The 23,838-nt window shown below is 38.6% G+C and overlaps 1 protein-coding gene across 4 annotated transcripts in view; it reads right to left on the minus strand.

Annotated features, from left to right (window-relative positions):
• Positions 1-701: 701 nt before the first annotated feature.
• The window catches only part of F5 (coagulation factor V), a 93,694-nt gene continuing 70,557 nt past the window's right edge, over positions 702-23,838 (minus strand). For 3 of the 4 annotated variants that reach the window (XM_063627197.1, XM_063627196.1, XM_063627198.1), the window contains 9 exons: positions 23,225-23,404; positions 21,218-21,334; positions 20,148-20,219; positions 19,112-19,215; positions 18,508-18,663; positions 9,339-9,483; positions 7,233-7,384; positions 4,245-4,427; positions 702-3,254 (listed from right to left, as the gene is read on the minus strand). In XM_063627197.1, coding sequence (XP_063483267.1) covers positions 3,108-3,254; positions 4,245-4,427; positions 7,233-7,384; positions 9,339-9,483; positions 18,508-18,663; positions 19,112-19,215; positions 20,148-20,219; positions 21,218-21,334; positions 23,225-23,404 — 1,256 coding nt within the window. In that variant the 3' untranslated portion in view covers positions 702-3,107. Of the gene's footprint in view, positions 3,255-4,244; positions 4,428-7,232; positions 7,385-9,338; positions 9,484-18,507; positions 18,664-19,111; positions 19,216-20,147; positions 20,220-21,217; positions 21,335-23,224; positions 23,405-23,838 lie in introns of those variants that run through there. The other variant, XM_063627199.1, reaches the window with a different exon arrangement.

Genomic DNA, 23,838 nt, shown 5'->3' on the forward strand with positions numbered 1-23,838 from the left:
ACCATGTAAATATTATTCCACATAATCATTTTGTCTTTGTCCACAGCTTTCCCTATCTGTAGGCTATGAGAATATATGAACTTGGGAGAATTAGGCATTCAGAATTTTCCATAAAATACTTCTCCATTAGGAAAAATAAAACAAGAAAAATGCTAACATGGAGCTATCAGATATTTTTAAGTATGTGTTAGGCCCACTGCACTGGGGCATATGCCAATATTTTGTAAAACCAAAATTCACTGCCTAGTAAATTGTTCCTTCCTGGTCTGTCCAGAGAAGTAAATGATGAAATATTCATGGCTCTTGGGAACATCCAAGCTATTTGGCAAGAGCTTTTCCCTGGGTTTGCCAAAATGGCCCTGAACTCAAAATATGGTGTTTATTCAAAATGATTATAAAAATGTCATGGAGTTTGTTATTTCTTTTAATAACTTGGAAGAATTCTGGAGAAATAATTTCATGTTTCTTCTAGCCCTTTCATATTTTTGATACATTCACAGCTATTCTTTTCCAACTTGCAATTAGAATGACTAATAATGTTTAGAATTCTATCTGTTGGTTTCTCTTAAGTCATGATTCTACCATGAGTCATTTAACTTCTTTCCATAGCACCCAGTTATAACAAACAGTGGATTATGTCACTGGAGATGTACTATGTAGCCAAACTTGTAATTTCATCTAAGTGAGTTCAGAGAGAGAAATAAAAAGTAGAAATTCTTTTTTATTTCAAAATAAGAGGGGTTTTAATATTTCTACACAGCATCAGATAATAGCCCAAACATATTATTGATCCCCAAACAAGTATTTTCCAGATCAATTAATAGTCATTATCAATTAATATTCATGTCTGTCTGAGTAATGGATTAGAAACATTATAATTTTCATTTTATGGAAGAGAAACCAGACTAAAAGGCTAGGGGTATGATCATTTGGTTTCTGGTTTCAGTTCTGACACTAACAAGCAATATCCTTGGGTAAGTTGTTTAATCTTTGGTGCCTTATTTTTCTCAAGTAGAGGATAACAAAGCTGGATCTCATGCTCCATTCCCATCTCTTCCCTACCCCCCATTATTTCATATGATTTTTTTGCCCCTATTATGCCTTAGTAAATTCTAGATCAAGAGAGATCCTGCCCAATTTCACAGTAGAGAAGCCCAGGACTAGCTGTGTAATTTGTGGGGTTCATTGAAAAATGGAAACGTTGAATTCCTTCTTAAAAAATAAAGGATTTCAAGAGGGTAACTGCAAAGCATTAAATTAAGCATGTGGTCCTTCTGAGCATGGGACCCTTTGCAACTGAACAGATCACACACATCCATGAGGCTGGCTCTGTAGAAAACAAAGAAATGTTTCCCCTACCTTCTAACATTCTCTTTTGCTCATAACAGAATGGAAATCTTAGAAATGTTGATGGGACAATGACATGAATCATGAAAAGAAAGGAATAGTGGGAATACAAATATTAGAAAGCCAATGTTTTGTGGATGTTTGAAACTCTCATATACATTCATAGGGCTTACCCCACTGGTATGGGCAACAGGTAACTCTGGTAGTTGCTAAAGATGCTCCCAGTGAATTATGCCTCCTGGTATGTGGTCCTTATGCAGTTCCCTTCTATGTTGAATCTAGACTGGCCTGTAATTTGTGTTCACAACAAATGGAATGCGGCAAAAGCGAAGCCCTGTTTCCTAGAGATTCTGGTATGTTATCTCTTTGTTCTCATTGGTTTTAAAGAACTTATTTATTTCTGCCTTAATTTCATTATTTACCCAGTAGTCATTCAGGAGCAGGTTGTTCAGTTTCCATGTAGTTGTGTGGTTTTGAGTGAGTTTCTTAATCCTGAGTTCTAATTTGATTGCACTGTGGCCTGAGAGATTGTTATGAATTCCGTTGATAAAATTGTGTATATTTATGGTATACATAACATTTTGATATATGTACACGTTATGGGATGATTAAATCAAGCTAAGTAACATATCCATAATCTCACATAAATTTTTTTTGGTTGCTGTTTTAACACTAAGTTTTGTGATGGTTTATTTCAGACATCCCAAATGACTGTCTATCTCATGTGACTTTAAGGATGTCTAAAGTTTGCCCAGTTGTGCAATATCTACAGGATCACTGAATGCCAAGTCCCCAGGGAAAGAAATGATGAAAGGGGAAGTTGCTGGAAGAAGAGAGAGGAGGAAGTTGAGGCCATAGAGAGGAGGGCCCTGAAAGTAAACTTTAACTGCTTGCCAGTTTGGCCAGAGGTCTCTTTGAGCAGGAACAACTGCATTTAGACCAGCAGTTCCCATGCTCTGTTTTACAGGTCTGAGCTTTCCCGTAGGTGAAATTATGTTTTGAAACTGTGTGCCATGTAGTACCAGCTAGAATAAAGCCAACATTACACATTCAGTTCTACCATGGTTATTTTAGTTCTGTTCCATATGTAATGACCACCAACCTTGAATATCAATGTGTGCAGTCCTTAGGGAGACCAGGACGGATTCACAATTTCAATGGGGCTACTGAAAAGATGCTTGGCTGTTTCTTTACTCATGGAAAGTCAGAAAAATCATTGTTATATAGGAAAGACAGGATATTTTAAGTACTTATTTTATTTGATAATATTGTTTTTCTCTTCACTGTCAAGAAAAACCATTAAAAAATCATGTGTTTGTTTCCTTTGCTCTTAAGTCATAATTATTCTAAAGAAAAATGTAGGAATGAAAGTTACCAGGTCTATCAATTATTATTTAAAGTAATATCTGTTTTATTAGTGTATATAGGATTTAAAAGAGTTATAATGAAGCATTTTAACTACATAAATATTACTTAATAGCATTTTTAATCATTAAGAAAGATAAGCCCTTTTCTTGTTGGTTCTTGATATTTTCCTATCTGTATTCAAATTAATGCAGAAGTAATAGCCATTATCTTACTTACTGGTAGCAAGGAGTTACATTATAAAAGCTTCTTGTATAAAATTTTATTCACTAATAGAAAAAAAAAGAGAAATAGTGGAAAACTGTTAACATTTAACACAGTGTAAAATACATTGCCCATTCTAAATGGTTTAAGGTCTTAAAGAGTCTCTTCCAGGGATTTTTGAATATTCAATTCTAGTAAATATCACAGCCAAAGAGTTCCAGGCGAAGTGCAATACTTTGATTCCATGTTTTAGGAATGACACGGATAAACCTGGAAATGATTGGGGGGTTGAAAAAGTTCTTCACATGTCCTTTGGTATTAGTATTTCCTTCAAAAATCTGAAAGCAAAATAAGAGAAAATCTTTAATGACCGCATAAATGGATAAGGTTTTTTTGTTTTTGTTTTTGTTTTTTTAAGACAGGGTCTTATTCTGTTGCCCAGGCTTGAGTCCAGTGGCACAATCATGGCTCACTGCAGCCTTAAACTCCTGGGCTCAAGTAATCCTCTCACCTCAGCCTTCCTAAGTGCTGGCATTGCAGACATGAGCCATCATGCCCAACCCAGAAAATGTTTTCTCCTATTAGCTCAAAATGAGCATATCAAAGAACACATAGAACACTATCACATACATGATCCTCTATCAGTTATGAAATCACATGCCAGATAGATTTCATCTCACCAGTGATCTGACTTAAATTGGGGAAAAATAAACAGGTCTCACATGGTGCTGGGGAGCAGCTGCAAAACCATTTCTGCCTTTAGCCCCTTTGTATTAGCTGTATGACTGAAAAAGTTACTTATTCTCTGATTCTTCATTTCCTCATCGGCAAAATAAGGATAATAAAATTTTACCTCACAGAAGTCATTGTAAATATTGAAAAATGTATGTCAACGTAAGTGCATAGTAAGTGCCAGGAAGTGGCCATCAATAAATGGTTAATTATTGCTAACATTTAAAATGTGACCATGCATTTTAATTTATTTATTCTTGTTGGCATGTACTTATATCCTCAACTACAGTGTATAACTTCCCTCCCTCCATCACCAGCAAGTTCCCCAAGGTTTACACACACCAGAAATAAAATCACTATTTTTTTATGACAATGATATTTATCCTCCTATGAGGGCAACCTGGTGTAGTGAGAAATAAAACAAACCAAAACAGACAATCAGGAGTTTGTCTGAGACCAGGCACCTGAAGAACTAAGATTTAGAAGACTTAAAGAGGTGGTACATGTCACTGCATATTTGTTAAATGCAAAATACTGTTATTCTCATTATAGCACAGTCTTCAGATTGCTTTCTCTTTGCCCAGATGCCACTCTACCTTGTCCACCATGGAGGATTTCAGCCTGTATGGTTTCCATTCCACTCCCTGGTCACTGTAGTGGATGGTATAGCTCTTTACATACATTTCAGAGGACAGAGACTTGCAGCCCTGTGTTATAATTGCTGTTATCTTCTTGATCTTGAGTAGATCAATTTCTAGCCACTGCTTATTGTTGTTTGCCTGTGAAAATGACAAAAACACATAGATAAGGAAGATGTTAAAACCTTTGCCTTTTTTTTAGACCAAGATATGCAAAAAAGCACAGAGCTCAGAAGGATTTTGTTCTATCTTATCCCTTAGGATTCACTGTCTCCTAGAAGCTTTCCCTCTTTCTTCTTCGTTGCCACAATATGTGTGTAAATTTTTATTGAGGTATTTCACACATTGTACTATAATTGTTTCCTTCTTAGCATTCCTTACTGCTTGAGGGTAGAGGCTTATTTCATTTTGTTTCCTGGTACTCACCACAATGTTAAGACACCCAGTTGGTGTTCAATAAATAGTTGTTGAATAAATGAATGAATAAATGAGCTTTATTTGGAAAAATTATTAAATTGCTAAATTATCTGTAAATATTATTTTCTTAAGCAAATTTCTTTAAATACTCTGGTAATATCGCTGCAGGGTTATCTGGGAAATAATTAGATAGCATCTTCTCTCTATTTTCAGCTATTTTACAAAACACAACTTCTCTTCCCCCCGTTAATGTCAAATAGCAGAAATAGTTCAATTTCTTCTACTATTTCAAATAAATGTAATATTTGAGAGACCTGATAAAACCATAAGTAGAGCTTGATACACAGTACAGTTATTGTCCTGTCTCTGGCCTAACAAAATGCCTAATCACATGGTTGGTGATATGCATTTGGAGAAAGATCAAAAGGTCTAAACTGAGTTTTAGAGTAATCTGAGATAAATTTTTACCTTTGGGAGATTTATCATCTACCATAACCTCATTCAATTCTAAAGGAAATAATATTGATATGTTTCTTCAACATCACCCACACATACATATGTGTATGTGTAGATATTAGGTGTATGGGTATATATGTGTATATACAAAAATTCACATGCTATATGTATTTTAAAGGCAAATTAACTGAATTAGAATGATTATATTAGAAAACTTTTAAGTCTATAACATCCTCTAGTGACATCTGGGTGGTATCTTAGTGTGTCTTCATATCAAGGTTGTACCAGTGATACAGAGTATAACCAGCTAGAGGTTTTCACCTTTATGCCTTTTCACAGGCATAAAAGAGGTAGAGACATTTTAGTTATGGAGAGAACAGCATCTATGTACATCCTTGCATGTGTCCAGCTTTGATTTTCAACCTCTCTAAAGAGACCATATAAAGAAAGACATTTCATGTGAATGGAAGGGGGTTAAGTAAAACACATATTTCTGATCCCGAATTCTCACTTTGAAATGACATTATTAAAAATTAGCATTTTATCTTTGAGGCCTTTGTTATATCACAAAGACTAAGAGCAAATTATAGAGAGTGCAGGTTTTTTTTAAAAGATTGTTAAATGAAGTATGGAGTGACAAGGTTATACCATGAACAAGTCTAAAGAGTCATCTGAAAAAGAATTCGATAACATCTCTTTAATTCTTATTTATATTGCTACATAAATTATATAAATGTAATATGAGACTATTTTTATTATTTTAACTTCTCTGGGTGTCAGCTTTGCCCTCTGCAAAATTGCAAAATGAGGTATTTGGGCTGCTTCAAATGGTGGAAGGAGCATGGCCTGTTTACTGGGAGAATGGGATTCTAGTCCTGATTCTGCTACCAAACTAAGCTAAAATTATTTAATCTCTTGTGTATTTAGAATAAAAAGGAAAAATCTAGACCACATGCTTTGCTCCTTGCTACGGTAACATTCTGTGATTCCGTATTGGGCCAGAATGAGTTTCAAGACACAGATATCAGTTCCCAAGACTGTGTGGAATCCAATCTTTTCTATTTACCCCACCAGCACCACAATTCTTTTTTCCTTTCTGGTGGCCTAATTTAAGGATAGGTCCTGGAATTCTATAGAAAGTCAGGAAATTGGAGTGTAGGTATCTTAAGGGAGGGAGATATGAGGATAGAAAGTAGGGAATTTGGATTTAGTTGGCTGAAGGGATCATCAAGTTATCCATGCCATTCTGATATCTCAGGTCATTTAAAGAATTAATAAAAATGAGCCAACTATTAAGAGTTACCCCCAAATTAAATCACCTGAATTACTCAGCGGGCTAATATCAGGGACAGTATAACTCTCTGGAAGGTGTTTGTTTAACTTAGATCACTGATTTTATAACTCTGGTTTTGCAACATTTTACTATGCTTCTAGTTGTCGCAAGGAATATCACAAAGCTCTTAAAATAAGGAGGGCGGGGAAGAGAACAAAAAAGTTTAAATGACATTTCATTTAAGAAAATGAAAAAATATTGCTAAATTGTAAAGAAAAAATAAGAGATGATGTTGCAAATCTAAACCATTTGTTTATCACTAAGGTAAGCTGTCTAAATGAGGAGTTGGCAAACTACGATCCATGGGCCAAATTTGGCCCGCTGCCTGTTTTTGTAAACAAAGTTTTATTAGAACACAGCCAGCTCATTCATTTACATATTGTTTATGGCTACTTTACTGCTACAATGGCAGAGTTGAGTAGTTATGGCAGAGAATGTATGGCCCACAAAGACTAAATATTTACTATCTGTCCCTTTGCAGAAAAATTAATTTGCTTATTATTGGTTTAAATCAAGACTAGACCAAAAACCACAGAGATGATAAATGACTTCTCTCTGAGACAAAGTTATAGTCGAAGCTCTCAAGTCCACAGACATCCTAGACTCTTGGACCTAGGATTTTAATCTGCAGAAACAGATTAAAATACTCCTGCTTCCCAGATCCTCCATGTTTGCGGTAGTGAGGGCCTTTGCTTTCTTCTGGAGCGCTAAGAGAACACCATGCATAGAGTATACTTGACCTTGGCTTGCCAGGCATTCACACGTCCCTGGGCATTCAGACGGGCACGGAAGGGTTCCCAGTAATCTCCCCACCAAGATTTTTTAAACGAAGAAGCTGTGATTTGCTTGTTTTCTATCTTTCCATTTTCCATACCCAGGGGTGTGGAACATCCTATCGAAAGAAAAGTAATATGATTAATTACACACCAATATTCCCTGCATGGCATTTTGCACTGCAGAGGAGATAAGAAATAATATTACTACCAACGAATGACAAAAACAATAACCACAACAATGAAGATTTATTGAATCCAAGTGCCAAATACTGTTCTCAGGCTTTACATGTATTTTTTAATGCTCATAAATTTCTCCATTTTAGTACAGCCAAAACACAGTAACTTGTCTAAGGTAACGCAGTCACAAGAATCAGAAACTGAATTGAGTTCAGACAATCTGATACCAAATACCATGTTCTAAACATTTAAACTCACTTCCTCCTTCTGAGAGTCTTGGAAACTTTGGTCTTTGCTTTCAGGTGACAATAATCCTAAACTATCTATATAAAAAAATACTCTGTTTCTTCTAACAAAAGCTACAAAGAAGATACAATGGTCCCTCAGTCACTATTTAATATTTTCTGTTTCAACCCTTAGAGGGTAATTCAAGTTATGTACCCTTTGGAATTTTTCCAAGGTGTAATTTGAATATCATAGGCAGCAAGGCAGACCTGTGACTGTAAGAAACACAGCTAGTGAGTGAACCTGGCTGACCGCCCATCATCTCTGTGACACTTTGTTCTTGTTGGTAAATCATGCAGAAATTTTCTTGAAGTGATGCCTTACTTTCTCCATGAAAAAAAAAAAAGAGTCCTAAAAATAATACCCGCTGCTAATAATTACCTAAGTATCAAAAAAAGAATGAGAAGAAAATAATGCTGCTTGTATAAAAAATAGATGTTTTACATAAGTTAGCAGAGTTGAATGTCACATTTTAGGGTAGTTTATTAGGATCTGAACAAATCTATTTATACCATAGGGAAAGAAAAAAACACAATGACTTATGGAACTGTTTCAAGGAGTGGTTCTGCCGATACAAGATTTGTGTTTTATTTGGGAGATGTTATAGACTACTGCTATCTGGCAAAACACCCATATCCATCCAAGGGTATACTGTGCCATTCATTATCTGCTTCAATAGGAAACTGATTCCAGGGTTCAGCTACTTTCTCCATTGTGAATCATGGCGGCTTCTCTTCACCAAAAGGGAAGTACTGCAACTCCTGACAGGTGTGCCACGGCAGGTTTCTAGTGTGCCTATTTATTGATCCCTCTTCCCACTTCCAGCCCTTGAGCAGCCAAGTGGGGCCTGGATCAGCCAAGCCTTAGGTTTATTGCTTCATTCTTTTACCTCAGAATGCCAAGCAGATATTATTTTCTTTGTGTGCTTTGAAGTAAAAAATATTGGAAACCACTGCTTTAAGAGTCCAAGAAGAACAGTTAAGACTCTTAAACATCCTTGTTATATGTAGTAGAATTGTATTATGACCATTTATGATTACCTGGATTTATTTATACCACAGGTCACATTACAGCCCCTGAGAAATAGCAGCTAACATAGAAAAGACTTGAGTACCTACATAGGGTATGAAAGAAAATATAAAGAAGAATTGTGGTTTCAGGAAGTTGGGAAGCCAATTCAGATTTCAAAAACACTTATTGAACACCACATCTATGGCAGTGATGTTGCCAGATACTGTCATGACATTGAAGTCTGAGTGACCTGGAAGACTTTGGAAGAGTAAGGCCTAGTTTGTATCTCAGGTAGTTCTTACTGAAAATGGGCTGATGGAGGTAATTCCAAATTAGAGTCCTTCCTTGGAGAGTTGTGATGTGTCTATATAATCCAGGCACTTTCTTCACAGATATGCTGTCGGCCCTCTGATTGGCAGAACCATTCTTGGCCTAGATCACACTGAGAGTTTACCTGAGTAGAACCTCTGTTTCACAAAGGTTTTCCTAGGAGCCTAAATCACTGAAAAGAACTAAAAATTCTACTCATTCTCCTATATCTCCCAAATCTTGATTCTTTGAGTGGCAGTGAGAAAATAATGCATCTTTGTACCTTACCGTTTACCTCACAACCTTGCAGCTCCAATCGAAGGGTAGGTCTGTTATAGGCTCGAGTTGGAGAGATCCTAATATATCTAGCCACAATAGGTGGGTCAAACTGATTCTCTTTTATTGTAGAGGCATCTGAATTGCCATTAAAATACTAGAAGAAAAGAGGAAAGTTTAGTTATGTAACATTGATCTATAAAGTGACTTTATATTAAAATTTTGATCTAATTTAATATTGTAATACTACATTTTCATGGGGCCTGAACTAAATCAATTTGGTTATAAAATATACTTGGGGATAATTCCACTTCCAGGAAGATTGTATATATGTACTTTGCCCTATTCCTCCTGCTAAGTACAATAAAAATCTTTGGACATTATAGCTAAGAGAAACATAAGACCCTGAAAAGAGCTCAGAAGACAGACTGGCTAGGGTTCTCAGAAGGAAAAAATGGTGGTGAGTGTCCTGAATTTTCTTTTTGCCTCATAAATCCCAGACTTAGAAATGAAGAAGCTGGCAACCTGGAAACACCAATGACTACAGACTGAAAAAGCCCAAATAAAATCTGCTTTCTCTAACCAAAGTACCAGTAAAGGGCAGCATAGCGAGATATAATAGAAAACTGGTGGACACTGACTTCTCTCCTTTAGCCAAACACCACAGAAAAACCTGAGGTTCCTCCCCAACCCACAACAGCAAAGGCTGAATGGGGAGCCTAGACTTCTATGCTCATGAGGCTAAAGAGGCACCCCACACCCTCACTGGGGTTGTGTCAGAAAAGGCCATGTAGGGATTTAGGGCTTTCATCTCCAGCCCCTAATGAAGCTCCTGCCCCTGCAGTGTCAGTGGAGGCCAAATGGGGAACTTCCCTTCCCACCCAGCCACCAAGGAACAATCCCTTCTTAGGTGGCCACAGAGTGGGGAACCTGGACTTTGACCCCCACTTGGCAGTAACCAGGCTGGGCCCTACCCCTTTTCCTGACAGAGCAATGTCAGAAAAAGCCAACTTTTTAAAACAGAAGATTATAGCAGGTATTGGTAATATTGAAAACAGAAAAACAGTCTGGGCGTGGTGGCTCACGCCCGTAATCCCAGCACTTTGGGAGGCCGAGGAGGGCGGATCACCTGAGGTCGGGAGTTCGAGACCAGCCTGACCAACATGGAGAAACCCCATCTCTACTAAAAATACAAAATTAGCCAGGAGTGGTGGTGCGTGCCTGTAATCCCAGCTACTCGAGAGGCTGAGGCAGGAGAATCGTTTGAACCCGGGAGGCGGAGGTTGCGGTGAGCTGAGATTGCGCCATTGAGCTCCAGCCTGGGCAACAAGAGTGAAACTCTGTCTCAAAAAAAAAAAAAAGAAAGAAAGAAAAAGAAAACAGAAGAACAATGGAGAAAAATCAATAAAACAAGGCTGGTTCTGTGAAAAGTTTTTTTTTTTTTTTGAGACGGAGTCTCACTCCGTCACCAGGCTGGAGTGCAGTGGCGAGATCTCGGCTCACTGCAACCTCTGCCTTCCGGATTCAAGCGATACTCCTGCCTCACCCTCCCAAGTAGCTGGGATTACAGGCGCACGCCACCATGCCTAATTTTTTTTTATATTTTTAGTAGAGAGGGGGTTTCACCATGTTAGTCAGGATGGTCTTGATCTCTTGACCTCGTGATCTGCCTGCCTTGGCCTCCCAAAGTGCTGGGATTACAGACGTGAGCCACTGCGCCCGGCCAAGAAGATTTTTTTTAAATCGACAAATCTCTAGCAAGATTCGCACAAAAAAGAAAGGAGGTGCAGATGACAATATCAGAGATGAAACAGGCAAAATCACTACAAACATGAAAAAGGATAAGGGAATATACAGACAACTCTACACATATAAACTTAACAACGTAGAGGGAATTGACCAATTAATTGAAATACACAAAGTATTTAAATTCACCCAATATGACATAGATAATTTGAATAGCCCTGTAAATATTTAGAACATAGAATTTGTAATTTGAAAACTGCCCAAAAAGAAATCTGCAGGCCCAGATGGTTTCACTAGTGATTCCTACCAAATATTTAAAGAATTAATACCAATTGCAGACATTTTCTCCTAGAATGTAGAAAATAGCATGCTTACCAATTTTATGAAACTAGTATAACTGTGGTATCAAAAACAGAAAAAGACAATTAAAAAAATAAAACTATATACCAATATCCTCTCATGAACGTAGATGACAAAATCTTTATGCTATGGACTCAACTGCAATCTGTGTTTTCTCTCATAATACTGATTAGTAAGAACCATAATTTAGGATATTGATGGTTCTGAGACATATTATAAATAATTATTTAAAATAGGTAACTAATAAACAGTAAATAATTTTATATAAAATATAAGCAGAAACAGACTTAAGGTTATCAGTATAATAATGGCAGGCAGACTCCTTGCATTCAGGTAGGTTTCTTTGGGGAAGGGAATAGAGAGGAGGAGGAGAGTTAGGGCTTCTGGCTGAGCCCCTGGAAGAGCCAGAAGGAGGATGTCATTCCTCAGGCATGGCCCCCCAAAAAGTCTGAGAATCATATTGCCTCAGAGGCTTACTAGCATTAACACTACTATTTACTTCAGGTACACTGAAATAACAAAACAAACTACAATAGTAAAATCAAAACTCTTGGTAGGCAATTTTTAGCATGAGCTCCTTGAGGCACAAGACCAGATGTCCTACTCTGCGGTATACCATCGGCCAGTCTGAGAAATCTGGGTATTTTGTTTGATGATAAAATGATTTTTTTAAAGTTTTGTGGGGTTTTGAAGTTTCAGTAACCCTGCTTCTCTCTTTAATTTGTAAGACACAGACCTATCATATTACTGCTTTTCTCCCTATGACCCTTAGAAAGCGATTCACATTTCTTTTTTTTTTTTTTTTTTTTATACTTTAGGTTTTAGGGTACATGTGCACAATGTACAGGTTTGTTACATATGTATCCATGTGCCATGTTGTTTTGCTGCACCCATTAACTCGTCATTTAGCATTAGTTATATCTCCTAATGCTGTCCCTCTCCCCTCCCCCCACCCCACAACAGTCCCCCGAGTGTGATGTTCCCCTTCCTGTGTCCATGAGTTCTCATTGTTCAATTCCCACCTATGAGTGAGCACATGCGGTGTTTAGTTTTTTGTCCTTGCAATAGTTTACTGAGAATGATGTTTTCCAGTTTCATCCATGTCCCTACAAAGGACATTAACTCATCATTTTTTATGGCTGCATAGTATTTCATGGTGTATATGTGCCACATTTTCTTAATCCAGTCTATCGTTGTTGGACATTTGGGTTGGTTCCAACTCTTTGCTATTGTGAATAGTGCCGCAATAAACATATGTGTGCATGTGTCTTTATAGCAGCATGATCTATAGTCCTTTGGGTATATACCCAGTAATGGGATGGCTGGGTCAAATGGTATTTCTAGTTCGAGATCCCTGAGGAATCGCCACACTGACTTCCACAATGGTTGAACCAGTTTACAGTCCCACCAACAGTGTAAAAGTGTTCCTATTTCTCCACATCCTCTCCAGCACCTGTTGTTTCCTGACTTTTTAATGATGGCCATTCTAACTGGTGTGAGATGGTATCTCACTGTGGTTTTGATTTGCATTTCTCTGATGGCCAGTGATGATGAGCATTTCTTCATGTGTTTTTTGGCTGCATAAATGTCTTCTTTTGCGAAGTGTCTGTTCATGTCCTTTGCCCACTTTTTGATGGGGTTGTTTGTTTTTTTCTTGTAAATTTGTTGAGTTCATTGTAGATTCTGGATATTAGCCCTTTGTCAGATGAGTAGGTTGCAAAAATTTTCTCCCATTCTGTAGGTTGCCTGTTCACTCTGATGGTAGTTTCTTTTGCTGTGCAGAAGCTCTTTAGTTTAATTAGATCCCATTTTTCAATTTTGGCTTTTGTTGCTATTGCTTTTGGTGTTTTAGACATGAAGTCCTTGCCCACGCCTATGTCCTGAATGGTATTGCCTAGGTTTTCTTGTAGGATTTTAATGGTTTTAGGTCTAACATTTAAGTCTTTAATCCATCTTGAATTAATTTTTGTATAAGGTGTAAGGAAGGGATCCAGTTTCAGCTTTCTACATATGCTAGTCTGTTTTCCCAGCACCATTTATTAAATAGGGAATCCTTTCCCCATTTCTTGTTTTTGTCAGGTTTGTCAAAGATCAGATAGTTGTAGATATGCAGCATCATTCTGAGGGCTCTGTTCTGTTCCATTGATCTATGTCTCTGTTGTAGTACCAGTACCATGCTGTTTTGGTTACTGTAGCCTTGTAGTATAGTTTGAAGTCAGGTAGCATGATGCCTCCAGCTTTGTTCTTTTGGCTTAGAATTGACTTGGTGATGTGGGCTCTTTTTTGGTTCCATATGAACTTTAAAGTAGTTTTTTCCAATTCTGTGAAGAAAGTCATTGGTAGCTTGATGGGGATGGCATTGAATCTATAAATTACCTTGGGCAGTATGGCCATTTTCACGATATTGATTCTTCCAACCCATGAGCATGGAATGTTCTTCCATTTGTTTGTATCCTCTTTTATTTCATTGAGCAGTGGTTTGTAGTTCTCCTTGAAGAGGTCCTTCACATCCCTTGTAAGTTGGATTCCTAGGTATTTTATTCTCTTTGAAGCAATTGTGAATGGGAGTTCACTCATGATTTGGCTCTCTGTTTGTCTGTGATTGGTGTACAAGAATGCTTGTGATTTTTGTACATTGATTTTGTATCCTGAGACTTTGCTGAAGTTGCTAATCAGCTTAAGGAGATTTTGGGCTGAGACGATGGGGTTTTCTAGATATACAATCACGTCATCTGCAAACAGGGACAATTTGACTTCCTCATTTCCTAATTGAATACCCTTTATTTCCTTCTCCTGCCTGATTGCTTTGGCCAGAACTTCCAGCACTATGTTGAATAGGAGTGGTGAGAGAGGGCATCCCTGTCCTGTGCCAGTTTTCAAAGGGAATGCTTCCAGTTTTTGCCCATTCAGTATGATATTGGCTGTGGGTTTGTCATAGATAGCTCTTATTATTTTGAGATACATCCCATCAATACCTAATTTATTGAGAGTTTTTAGCATGAAGCGTTGTTGAATTTTGTCAAAGACCTTTTCTGCATCTATTGAGATAATCATGTGGTTTTTGTCTTTGGTTCTGTCTATATGCTGGATTACATTTATTGATTTGCGTATGTTGAACCAGCCTTGCATCCCAGGGATGAAGCCCACTTGATCATGGTGTATAAGCTTTTTGATGTGCTGCTGGATTCGGTTTGCCAGTATTTTATTGAGGATTTTTGCATCAATGTTCATCAAGGATATTGGTCTGAAATTCTCTTTTTTGGTTATGTCTCTGCCAGGCTTTGGTATCAGGACGATGCTGGCTTCATAAAATGTGTTAGGGAGGATTCCCTCTTTTTCTATGGATTGGAATAGTTTCAGAAGGAATGGTACCAGTTCCTCCTTGTACCTCTGGTAGAATTCAGCTGTGAATCTGTCAGGTCCTGGACTCTTTTTGGTTGGTAAGCTATTGATTATTGCCACAATTTCAGAGCCTGTTATTGGTCTATTCAGAGATTCAACTTCTTCCTGGTTTAGTCTTGGGAGGGTGTATTTGTTGAGGAATTTATCCATTTCTTCTAGATTTTCTAGTTTATTTGCATAGAGGTGTTCGTAGTATTCTCTGATGGTAGATTGTATTTCTGTGGGATCGGTGGTGATATCCCCTTTTTCATTTTTTATTGCATCTATTTGATTCTTCTCTCTTTTCTTCTTTATTAGTCTTGCTAGCAGTCTATTAATTTTGTTGATCTTTTCAAAAAACCAGCTCCTGGATTCACTAATTTTTTGAAGGGTTTTTTGTGTCTCTATTTCCTTCAGTTCTGCTCTAATTTTAGTTATTTCTAGCCTTCTGCTAGCTTTTGAATGTGTTTGCTCTTGCTTTTCTAGTTCTTTTAATTGTGATGTTAGGGTGTCAATTTTGGATCTTTTCTGCTTTCTCTTGTGGGCATTTAGTGCTAATAATTTCCCTCTACACACTGCTTTGAATGTGTCCCAGAGATTCTGGTATGTTGTGTCTTTGTTCTCATTGGTTTCAAAGAACATCTTTATTTCTGCCTTCATTTCGTTATGTACCCAATAGTCATTCAGGAGCAGGTTGTTCAGTTTCCATGTAGTTGAGCGGTTTTGAGTGTGTTTCTTAATCCTGTGTTCTAGTTTGATTGCACTGTGGTCTGAGAGACAGTTTGTTATAATTTCTGTTCTTTTACATTTGCTGAGGAGAGCTTTACTTCCAGCTATGTGGTCAATTTTGGAATAGGTGTGGTGGGGTGCTGAAAAAAATGTATATTCTGTTGATTTGGGGTGGAGAGTTCTGTAGATGTCTATTAGGTCCACTTTGTGCAGAGCTGAGTTCAATTCCTGGATATCCTTATTAACTTTCTGTCTCGTTGATCTGTCTAATGTTGACAGTGGGGTGTTAAAATCTCCCATTATTATTGTGTGGGAGTTTAAGTCCCTTTGTAGGTCACTCAGGACTTGCTTTATGAATCTGGGTGCTCCTGTGTTGGGTGCATATATATTTGTGATAGTTAGCTCTTCTTGTTGAATTGATCCCTTTACCATTATGTAATGGCCTTCTTTGTCTCTTTTGATCTTTGTTGGTTTAAAGTCTATTTTATCAGAGACTAGGATTGCAACCCCTGCCTTTTTTTGTTTTCCATTTGCTTGGTAGATCTTCCTCCATCCCTTTATTTTGAGTCTATGTGTGTCTCTGCATGTGAGATGGGTTTCCTGAATACAGCACACTGATGGGTCCTGACTCCTTATCCAGTTTGCCAGTCTGTGTCTTTTAATTGGAGCATTTAGCTCATTTACATTTAAAGTTAATATTGTTATGTGTGAATCTGATCCTGTCATTATGATGTTAGTTGGTTATTTTGCTCGTTAGTTGATTCAGTTTCTTCCTAGCTTCGATGGTCTTTACAATTTGGCATGTTTTTGCAGTGGCTGGTACCGGTTGTTCCTTTCCATGTTTAGGGCTTCCTTCAGGAGCTCTTTTAGGGCAGGCCTGGTGTTGACAAAATCTCTCAGCATTTGCTTGTCTGTAAAGTATTTTATTTCTCCTTCACTTATGAAGCTTAGTTTGGCTGGATATGAAATTCTGGGTTGAAAATTCTTTTCTTTAAGAATGTTGAATATCGCCCCCCACTCTCTTCTGGCTTGTAGAGTTTCTGCCAAGAGATCAGCTGTTAGTCTGATGGGCTTCCCTTTGTGGGTAACCCGACCTTTCTCTCTGGCTGCCCTTAACATTTTTCCGTTCATTTCAACTTTGGTGAATCTGACAATTATGTGTTTTGGAGCTGCTCTTCTTGAGAAGTATCTTTGTGGTGTTCTCTGTATTTCCTGAATCTGAATGTTGGCCTGCCTTGCTAGATTGGGGAAGTTCTCCTGGATAATATCTTGCAGAGTGTTTTCCAACTTGGTTCCATTCTCCCCGTCATTTTCAGGTACACCAATCAGACGTAGGTTTGGTCTTTTCACATAGTCCCAAATTTCTTGGAGGCTTTGTTCATTTCTTTTTCTTCTTTTTTCTCTAAACTTCCCTTCTCACTTCATTTCATTCATTTCATCTTCCATCAGCGATACCCTTTCTTCCAGTTGATCGCATCTGCTACCGAGGCTTCTGCAGTCTTTGTGTAGTTCTCGATACTTGGCTTTCAGCTCCATCAGCTCCTTTAAGCCCTTCTCTCCATTGGTTATTCTAGTTATCTATTCGTCTAATATTTTTTCAAAGTTTTTAACTTCTTTGCTATTGTTTTGAATTTCCTCCCGTAGCTCGGAGTAGTTTGATCGTCTGAAGCCTTCTTCTCTCAATTCGTCAAAGTCCTCCTCCGTCCAGCTTTGTTCCGTTGCTGGTGAGGAACTACGTTCCTTTGGAGGAGGAGAGGTGCTCTGCTTTTTAGAGTTTCCAGTTTTTCTGCTCTGTTTTTTCCCCATCTTTGTGGTTTTATCTACTTTTGGTCTTTGATGATGGTGATGTACAGATGGGTTTTTCGTGTGGATGTCCTTTCTCTTTGTTAGTTTTCCTTCTACCAGACAGGACCCTCAGCTGCAGGTCTGTTGGAGTTTACTAGAGGTCCACTCCAGACCCTGTTTGGCTGGGTGTCAGCAGAGGTGGCTGCAGAACAGTGGATTTTCGTGAGACCACAAATTCAGCTGTCTGATAGTTCCTCTGGAAGTTTTGTCTCAGAGGAGTACCCGGCCGAGTGAGGTGTCAGTCTGTCCCTACTGGGGGGTGCCTCCCAGTTAGGCTGCTCGGGGGTGAGGGACCCACTTCAGGAGGCAGTCTTTCCGTTCTCAGATCTCCAGCTGTGTGCTAGGAGAACCACTACTCTCCTCAAAGCTGTCAGTCAGACAGGGACATTTAAGTCTACAGAGGTTCCTGCTCAATTTTTGTTTGTCTGTGCCCTGCCCCCAGAGGTGGAGCCTACAGAGGCAGGCAGGCCTCCTTGAGCTGTGGCGGGCTCCACCCAGTTGGAGCTTCCTGGCTGCTTTTTTTACCTAAGCAAGCCTGGGCAATGGCGGGCGCCCCTCCCTCAGCCTCACTGCCGCCTTGCAGTTTGATCTCAGACTGCTGTGCTAGCAATCAGCGAGACTCCGTGGGCATAGGACCCTCCGAACCAGGTGCGGGACACAATCTCCTGGTGTGCCGTTTTCCAGGACCGTTGGAAAAGCGCAGTATTAGGGTGGGACTGACCCGATTTTCCAGGTGCAGTCTGTTACCCCTTTCTTTGACTAGGAAAGGGAACTCCCTGACCCCTTGCGCTTCCCGAGTGAGGCAATGCCTCGCCCTGCTTCGGCTCACGCATAGTGCGCTTCACCGACTGTCCTGCACCCACTGTTTGGCACTCCCTAGTGAGATGAAACCGGTACCTCAAACAGAAATGCAGAAATCACCCGTCTTCTGTGTCGCTCAGGCTGGGAGCTGTAGACGGGAGCTGTTCCTATTCAGCCATCTTGGCTCCACCCCCGCCATTCACATTTCTAATACCCAGAAAGGATTTTTTTTAAAATACATAATCATTAGGTATAGTCATAATAATCCTAGGCCGAGTCTAGAGATTCATATAGAAATATGCACACTATGCACACAAACCATCACATTCCTTGTGCTGTTCCCCTTGAAGATCTGCCAGTTGATCTGGTTGGAACTGTAAGCTACATAGAACTCTGTGGTATAGCAGGACTTCAGGTAGTGTTTGGCACCTTGGGTCTGGATCCCTGTGATTATGACTTCTTTTTGCATGTCCACCTGCAATATAGTAAAGCCAGTAAACAGAACTGTCCTTGTCAACAAGTGACACACTGCCTAAATTCATTATACAATCAGCTTTCTTCAGAACTAAAGAGCTAGCACATAAGATCTTAGCAAACTGATACAATGACTACATGCAATTCATATTTGGGCACAGAGTACCTAGATTTGAATCCCAATTCAATGACTAATTAGCTGTGTGTTACTTTGGGAAGGTAGGTAGTATCTCTGTGCCTTTTGTTTTTTAATCTATAAAACAAGATATTATTAGAACCAACCTCAGAGGGTTGATTTTAAGGACATAAAGTACTTAGAACAGTGCCTCACACTTAATACTTGCTGTTTCCCCTAACAACATTGCAAAAACAATAACAAGGAATTACTAAATCACTTTCATTTTTATTATTACAATAGCAGTAAATATTATCAGTCTATTAAGACAAACCTGGATCCAAGGTTTAGAGGCAAATTCTGCTGGAAGTTTTTCTACACTCCAAGCATTATAAGATCCACCATTGTTTAATCTTGCTAATCTGGGCTCCCAGTAGCCTAAACTCAAGGGAAGAAAAAGATTTATTCTGAATTTTTTGAAAACTCAGCAATTTCTCGAGTGAGTTTAATCCAGTGGAAAACCAGATCCTTGGAGGACCTGTGTTATAGTCAGGAGTCTAGGCATGGGCCTCAGCTACTAAGCCAGTCCTTGATGATGAAATCTGGGCTTCAGGTCTGTGTTTGGTCAACTGCCAACCACCACCTATCCCCTTTCTTGCACACAGGTCATGTTTGATTTTTTCTGTTGTGTTGATATTCCTAATGCTGAATGTGCCTGCCTAACAGGAAGACATGGAAGGGTATATGGGAGCCTCATCATCCTCTTGATCATGACCTCTTGATCTTGGGAAGGGCTTTGAGGCAGTGTGAGAAAACTTTGGAGGAGTTCCTGACACATAGTGGAGGTTCAACAAAGTTTTCTGAATATATGAATGGTTGCCACAGGCAAAGGACCATATTAATAGGGACTGTAATGCCTGGCTGATAAGACCCTGTGAATCTGGCTGAAATACTGCATGCGTGGTCAAACCCAGAAAAGGTGACTGAGGAGAGTTTTGGAAATGGGCACGTGGTCATAAGAGTAAGCTGTCTGATGCTTGCCAAATCCCTGCAGAGAGGCTGGGCTTTTTATGTAGAGAAATCAATGACCCCCAGCTATCGGTTTTTCCTGGAAAAGACTCTTTGGGATCATTATACACCAGAAGAGGTGGCAGTGTTAAGAGCACACTAAGAGGCCTTTAGCTCCTGCCATAGTGTTCTTTCCTTTACCATATATGTACCCCAAATGGAGCTGCTTCACTATATTGTAGTAGAGAAAAGCATAAAGAGAAAAACTGATTCATAGATAGAATTGTCATGTATGGTTTCATAGGCTGCATGTTGCACAATTTTAGGGGGTACCATTCACAGACCGTGGTGCTACAACTTACCCAGAAACTCTGAAGCCTTGATCTGTGAATCAGATATGATACCAGTGCTTAGTCCCATTGGTATCCTACAGTCTATGAAAAACAGAAAAAAAGAATAATTTTTGCTTAGAAAATATATATAATAAAGTAAAACTCCATGGTTAGGGATTATGTTTCTGACAGGTCAGTAATTAGATATTTTTACCTACCTTGTGTGGCCCTGACTTAAATATATCTGATTATAAAATGGTAAATGCACTGACAAGACTGGTGCTTTAATAGATAATAGTGGCATCCTAGAAGAAAGCAACTGAAATCCTGAAATATAATCATTTTTTAAACTGTTTTTCTTCTGCTTTTATCTTAAATTATGCTATTTTACAACATTAGGTACTATCCACGGCCAGGTGCAGTGGCTCATGCCTGTAATCCTAGCATTCTGGGAGGCCGACGGGGGAGGATTACTTGAGGCCAGGAGTTTGACATCATCTTGGGCAACCTCTTCTCTACAAAAAAGTAAAAATATAAAATATAAAAATATGGAAGAAAGTTCTAGCCCTCATGAGACTATGTTCTCAAAAGTTGACCTCAAAGTTACAAGGTTATTTATATCTTGATCAAGAAAGGGATACCAGCCACTGTGCTACGTGGATGTTGGCACAGTGCTTCATACTCAACAGTGCTTAGTAATGGCTTAAAAAATGGATGAACAGATGGACAGATGAAAATTGTGTTTCCTGAATGCTGAAATGTCAAGTTTAGTAACTCAGTCATTGTTAAATTCATGTGACCTTTTCCCTCCTCAACTCTTGGAAGCTGGAAAATTTCTTATATGCACTTGCCCGTGGATCACAAATCATGAAGAAGGATGCTTTACGCAGGTTTCCCAATTGAGAGGAATGCTTTTGATCTGACTGATGTGTTTTCAATGCAATCAGACCATGGGCCGGAATAAAAGCAACTATGGCTACAAATTATGCCTTTGTCACATCAGAGTTCTTAGAGTTGAATATTTCCAATCTAAAAGTTGGTAATATTCTAGTAATAGGCACTCTCCTGCTAAACCAAATATCACATGGCTCTTGTGATACCTCTGTCCATGATAAGAAATGGCGTTTGCATCCCTGCTCTCTGGTTTTCTCCAACCTCTGTGTTTAGGAGCCACCAGCCAGGTTTTGATGCCTTCATTTCAAGAGTTTTAAATGAACCTAAAATAAAAAGAACAACATTACATTTGCAAAAATTAACAGGTAAATATTGTGGTTGTTAGTTCTCTAAGAATCCTAAAATTCCTGCTTCACAAGAGACTTTCAAATAGAATTTAACCATTTTTCTTTAGGTAGGACTAAAAGTATAACAGATAAAAACAAAACAATAACAACACACACACAGAGATAACTAAAAATTTTTAAATCTCCACCACGCCTCACTAGAAGAAATTTTCACTTATCTAAATATAATGTTACAAATTAACTCACATACAATACAGCTTCACAGTCCTAATTATCAAAGTGACCTTGAGTTACATTATTGGGCTTCAAAAATATCATACGTGTTTCCTTTCCCTTTCTTCATTTTGCTTTTTTCTCTTTTTTATATAAGAAAATAAAAATAAAACCTTCTTCCTCCATGTTTTCAAATTTTCCATAAAGCTTACATAAATTGTTGAGAAAAAACACTGAAAGAATGAGATTTCTAAAACCTCTGGCTGTGCATTCTGGTATTTAACATTACCCCCTGGCAGTTAATATTTAAATTCTGTTGACTATAATTTATGACTGTTTCCCAGATTGTGGGTGAAAATGAATAGATATGGTTATCTTCCTCAAACACACTGAAAAAGATCTCCAGTTTTCCTTTCTCCAATGCAGGTATTTAGGTTTGCAGATTTAGAAACACCAGCCAATCCTAGCTTCTCAATCTGTCTGCAGGCTGATGGGGAGGATGACTGATCTAATACTTGATGAAAAGATGAGTAAATTTGACTGAATCTCTTCTGTCTCTGATTTTAATACAATATATTATCTATTGATTAATTATTGTATTAATTAATTAATATGATATTAATATAATACAATTAATACTCTCTAGATGTATTAGTGAGTTACTGGCATGTGAAAAACCAACAAGAACCCTCTTTTTCCCTGCTTTTAATTAAACCAGTCCGTTTGGACTTCTGTGCCTGCATCTGAGGCAGATTCACACAATGTCACCCAAAGTGCTGTCGAGGGGCTGCCTTCACTAAATCCTCAGGGAGCATGTGTTAGGTTGGTGCAAACTATAATTGTGGTTTTTGCCATTACTTTTAATAGAAGACAAAATAGAAGGAAGGCTCCTTGTTAAAAATACAGACTCCTGGGAATTCTGCCCAAAATCTACTTTAAAGTCTCTGAGAACAAAATCCCTCTGCCTTCACATCTGCATTTTAACTGACTTCCTAGGTTTTTATACTGCTGCACAAGTAGATACACTTACAAACAACTCATTGGCACAGAAGCATCCCTTCTGTATAATTGTAGATTGTTTAAATCTACATTTGTCTTTATTTTGCACATGAAAAGTTCTAAATACCTTTGTTCTTTAACTTTTATAATTATTTTTTAAAAATAATTTATAGACTTATAGACTGTTTTCCTCTTCAAACAGTCTATAAGTCAGTTTAAAAATATGATTCCTGGAGTCACTTGCCCAAAGATATTAGGGTGATAGAGCCTAGAGGAGGAGCAGAACTGAAGAATCTGGAAACCCTCCCAGCAGAGATAGCTGTAGCTGCCTGAGCCCTGTGGGATTCATTTTTTCATCTGCTTAAGACCTCGTCTGTATGACACACAGTGGCTTGGGAGAAACTGCATGTTATGTAGCAACTGAGTTGGGTCACACATTTAGCCTGTGTGGTGCTGCAAATAGTTCATAAATTAGGTGACATTTTTGTACTCCGTATATGCTTCGGGTCTATGGGTTTGCCTAGGCTTTATGCCAGAACCCTGTGGTCTGACCCCTTAGGAAGTATATGCACAAGGAAGACATGAGAAGGAGTTACAGACTGCCTTTTCCCTGTATTTCTTAGCAGGGACCTCTTTCCATTACCCAATCTTTACCAGGCAGAAGGGGCCAGACCCCTAACTGGTGCTGTTTATTGCCATTTTCCAGCAAGGTCTGGCCGTGAAAGTGAACCACGTGAATGTCTTGGGAGCCACCTATGTTCAGCAGGTGTAACCTCACCCACTCTTGCTCGTACATTCTCAGGCCAGGCAAGCTGTAGATCATCCCATTAATGGCTGAAAGGACAAAGAGTTGAAATCAATTAAAAATCTGTTGACACAGAGAGGGCGACTGGTAAGGAAATATGGGACAACCCACTCAACACCCGTATTCCTCATGATTCTGCATTCCCAGGCCTACCTAGCCATAGAAAGGGCCCTCTTATATGTCATATTAGTGAGAGGCTGAAGCAGAACCACTAGTCCTTCTCATATCATTCACACCAGCCTACAGCAGAAGGCGGGGGGAACTCCCTTTCCAAGCAGTTTATCACTGTTTTCCTCAGATTTTACAGTTCTGTGCCTTACCCATGTATCCTTTCCATTAAGTCTTAATTTTCCTTAACTACAAAATATAAACATAAATATGGGCAGACAAAGTAAACTCCAGGGATTAGAGTCAGCAAGGAGATATGCAGCATGTCACCTTAAGGCCTTCTAAATTCAGAGAA

Source organism: Symphalangus syndactylus, chromosome 12 (assembly GCF_028878055.3).
Source record: "Symphalangus syndactylus isolate Jambi chromosome 12, NHGRI_mSymSyn1-v2.1_pri, whole genome shotgun sequence".
NCBI lineage: Eukaryota > Metazoa > Chordata > Mammalia > Primates > Hylobatidae > Symphalangus > Symphalangus syndactylus.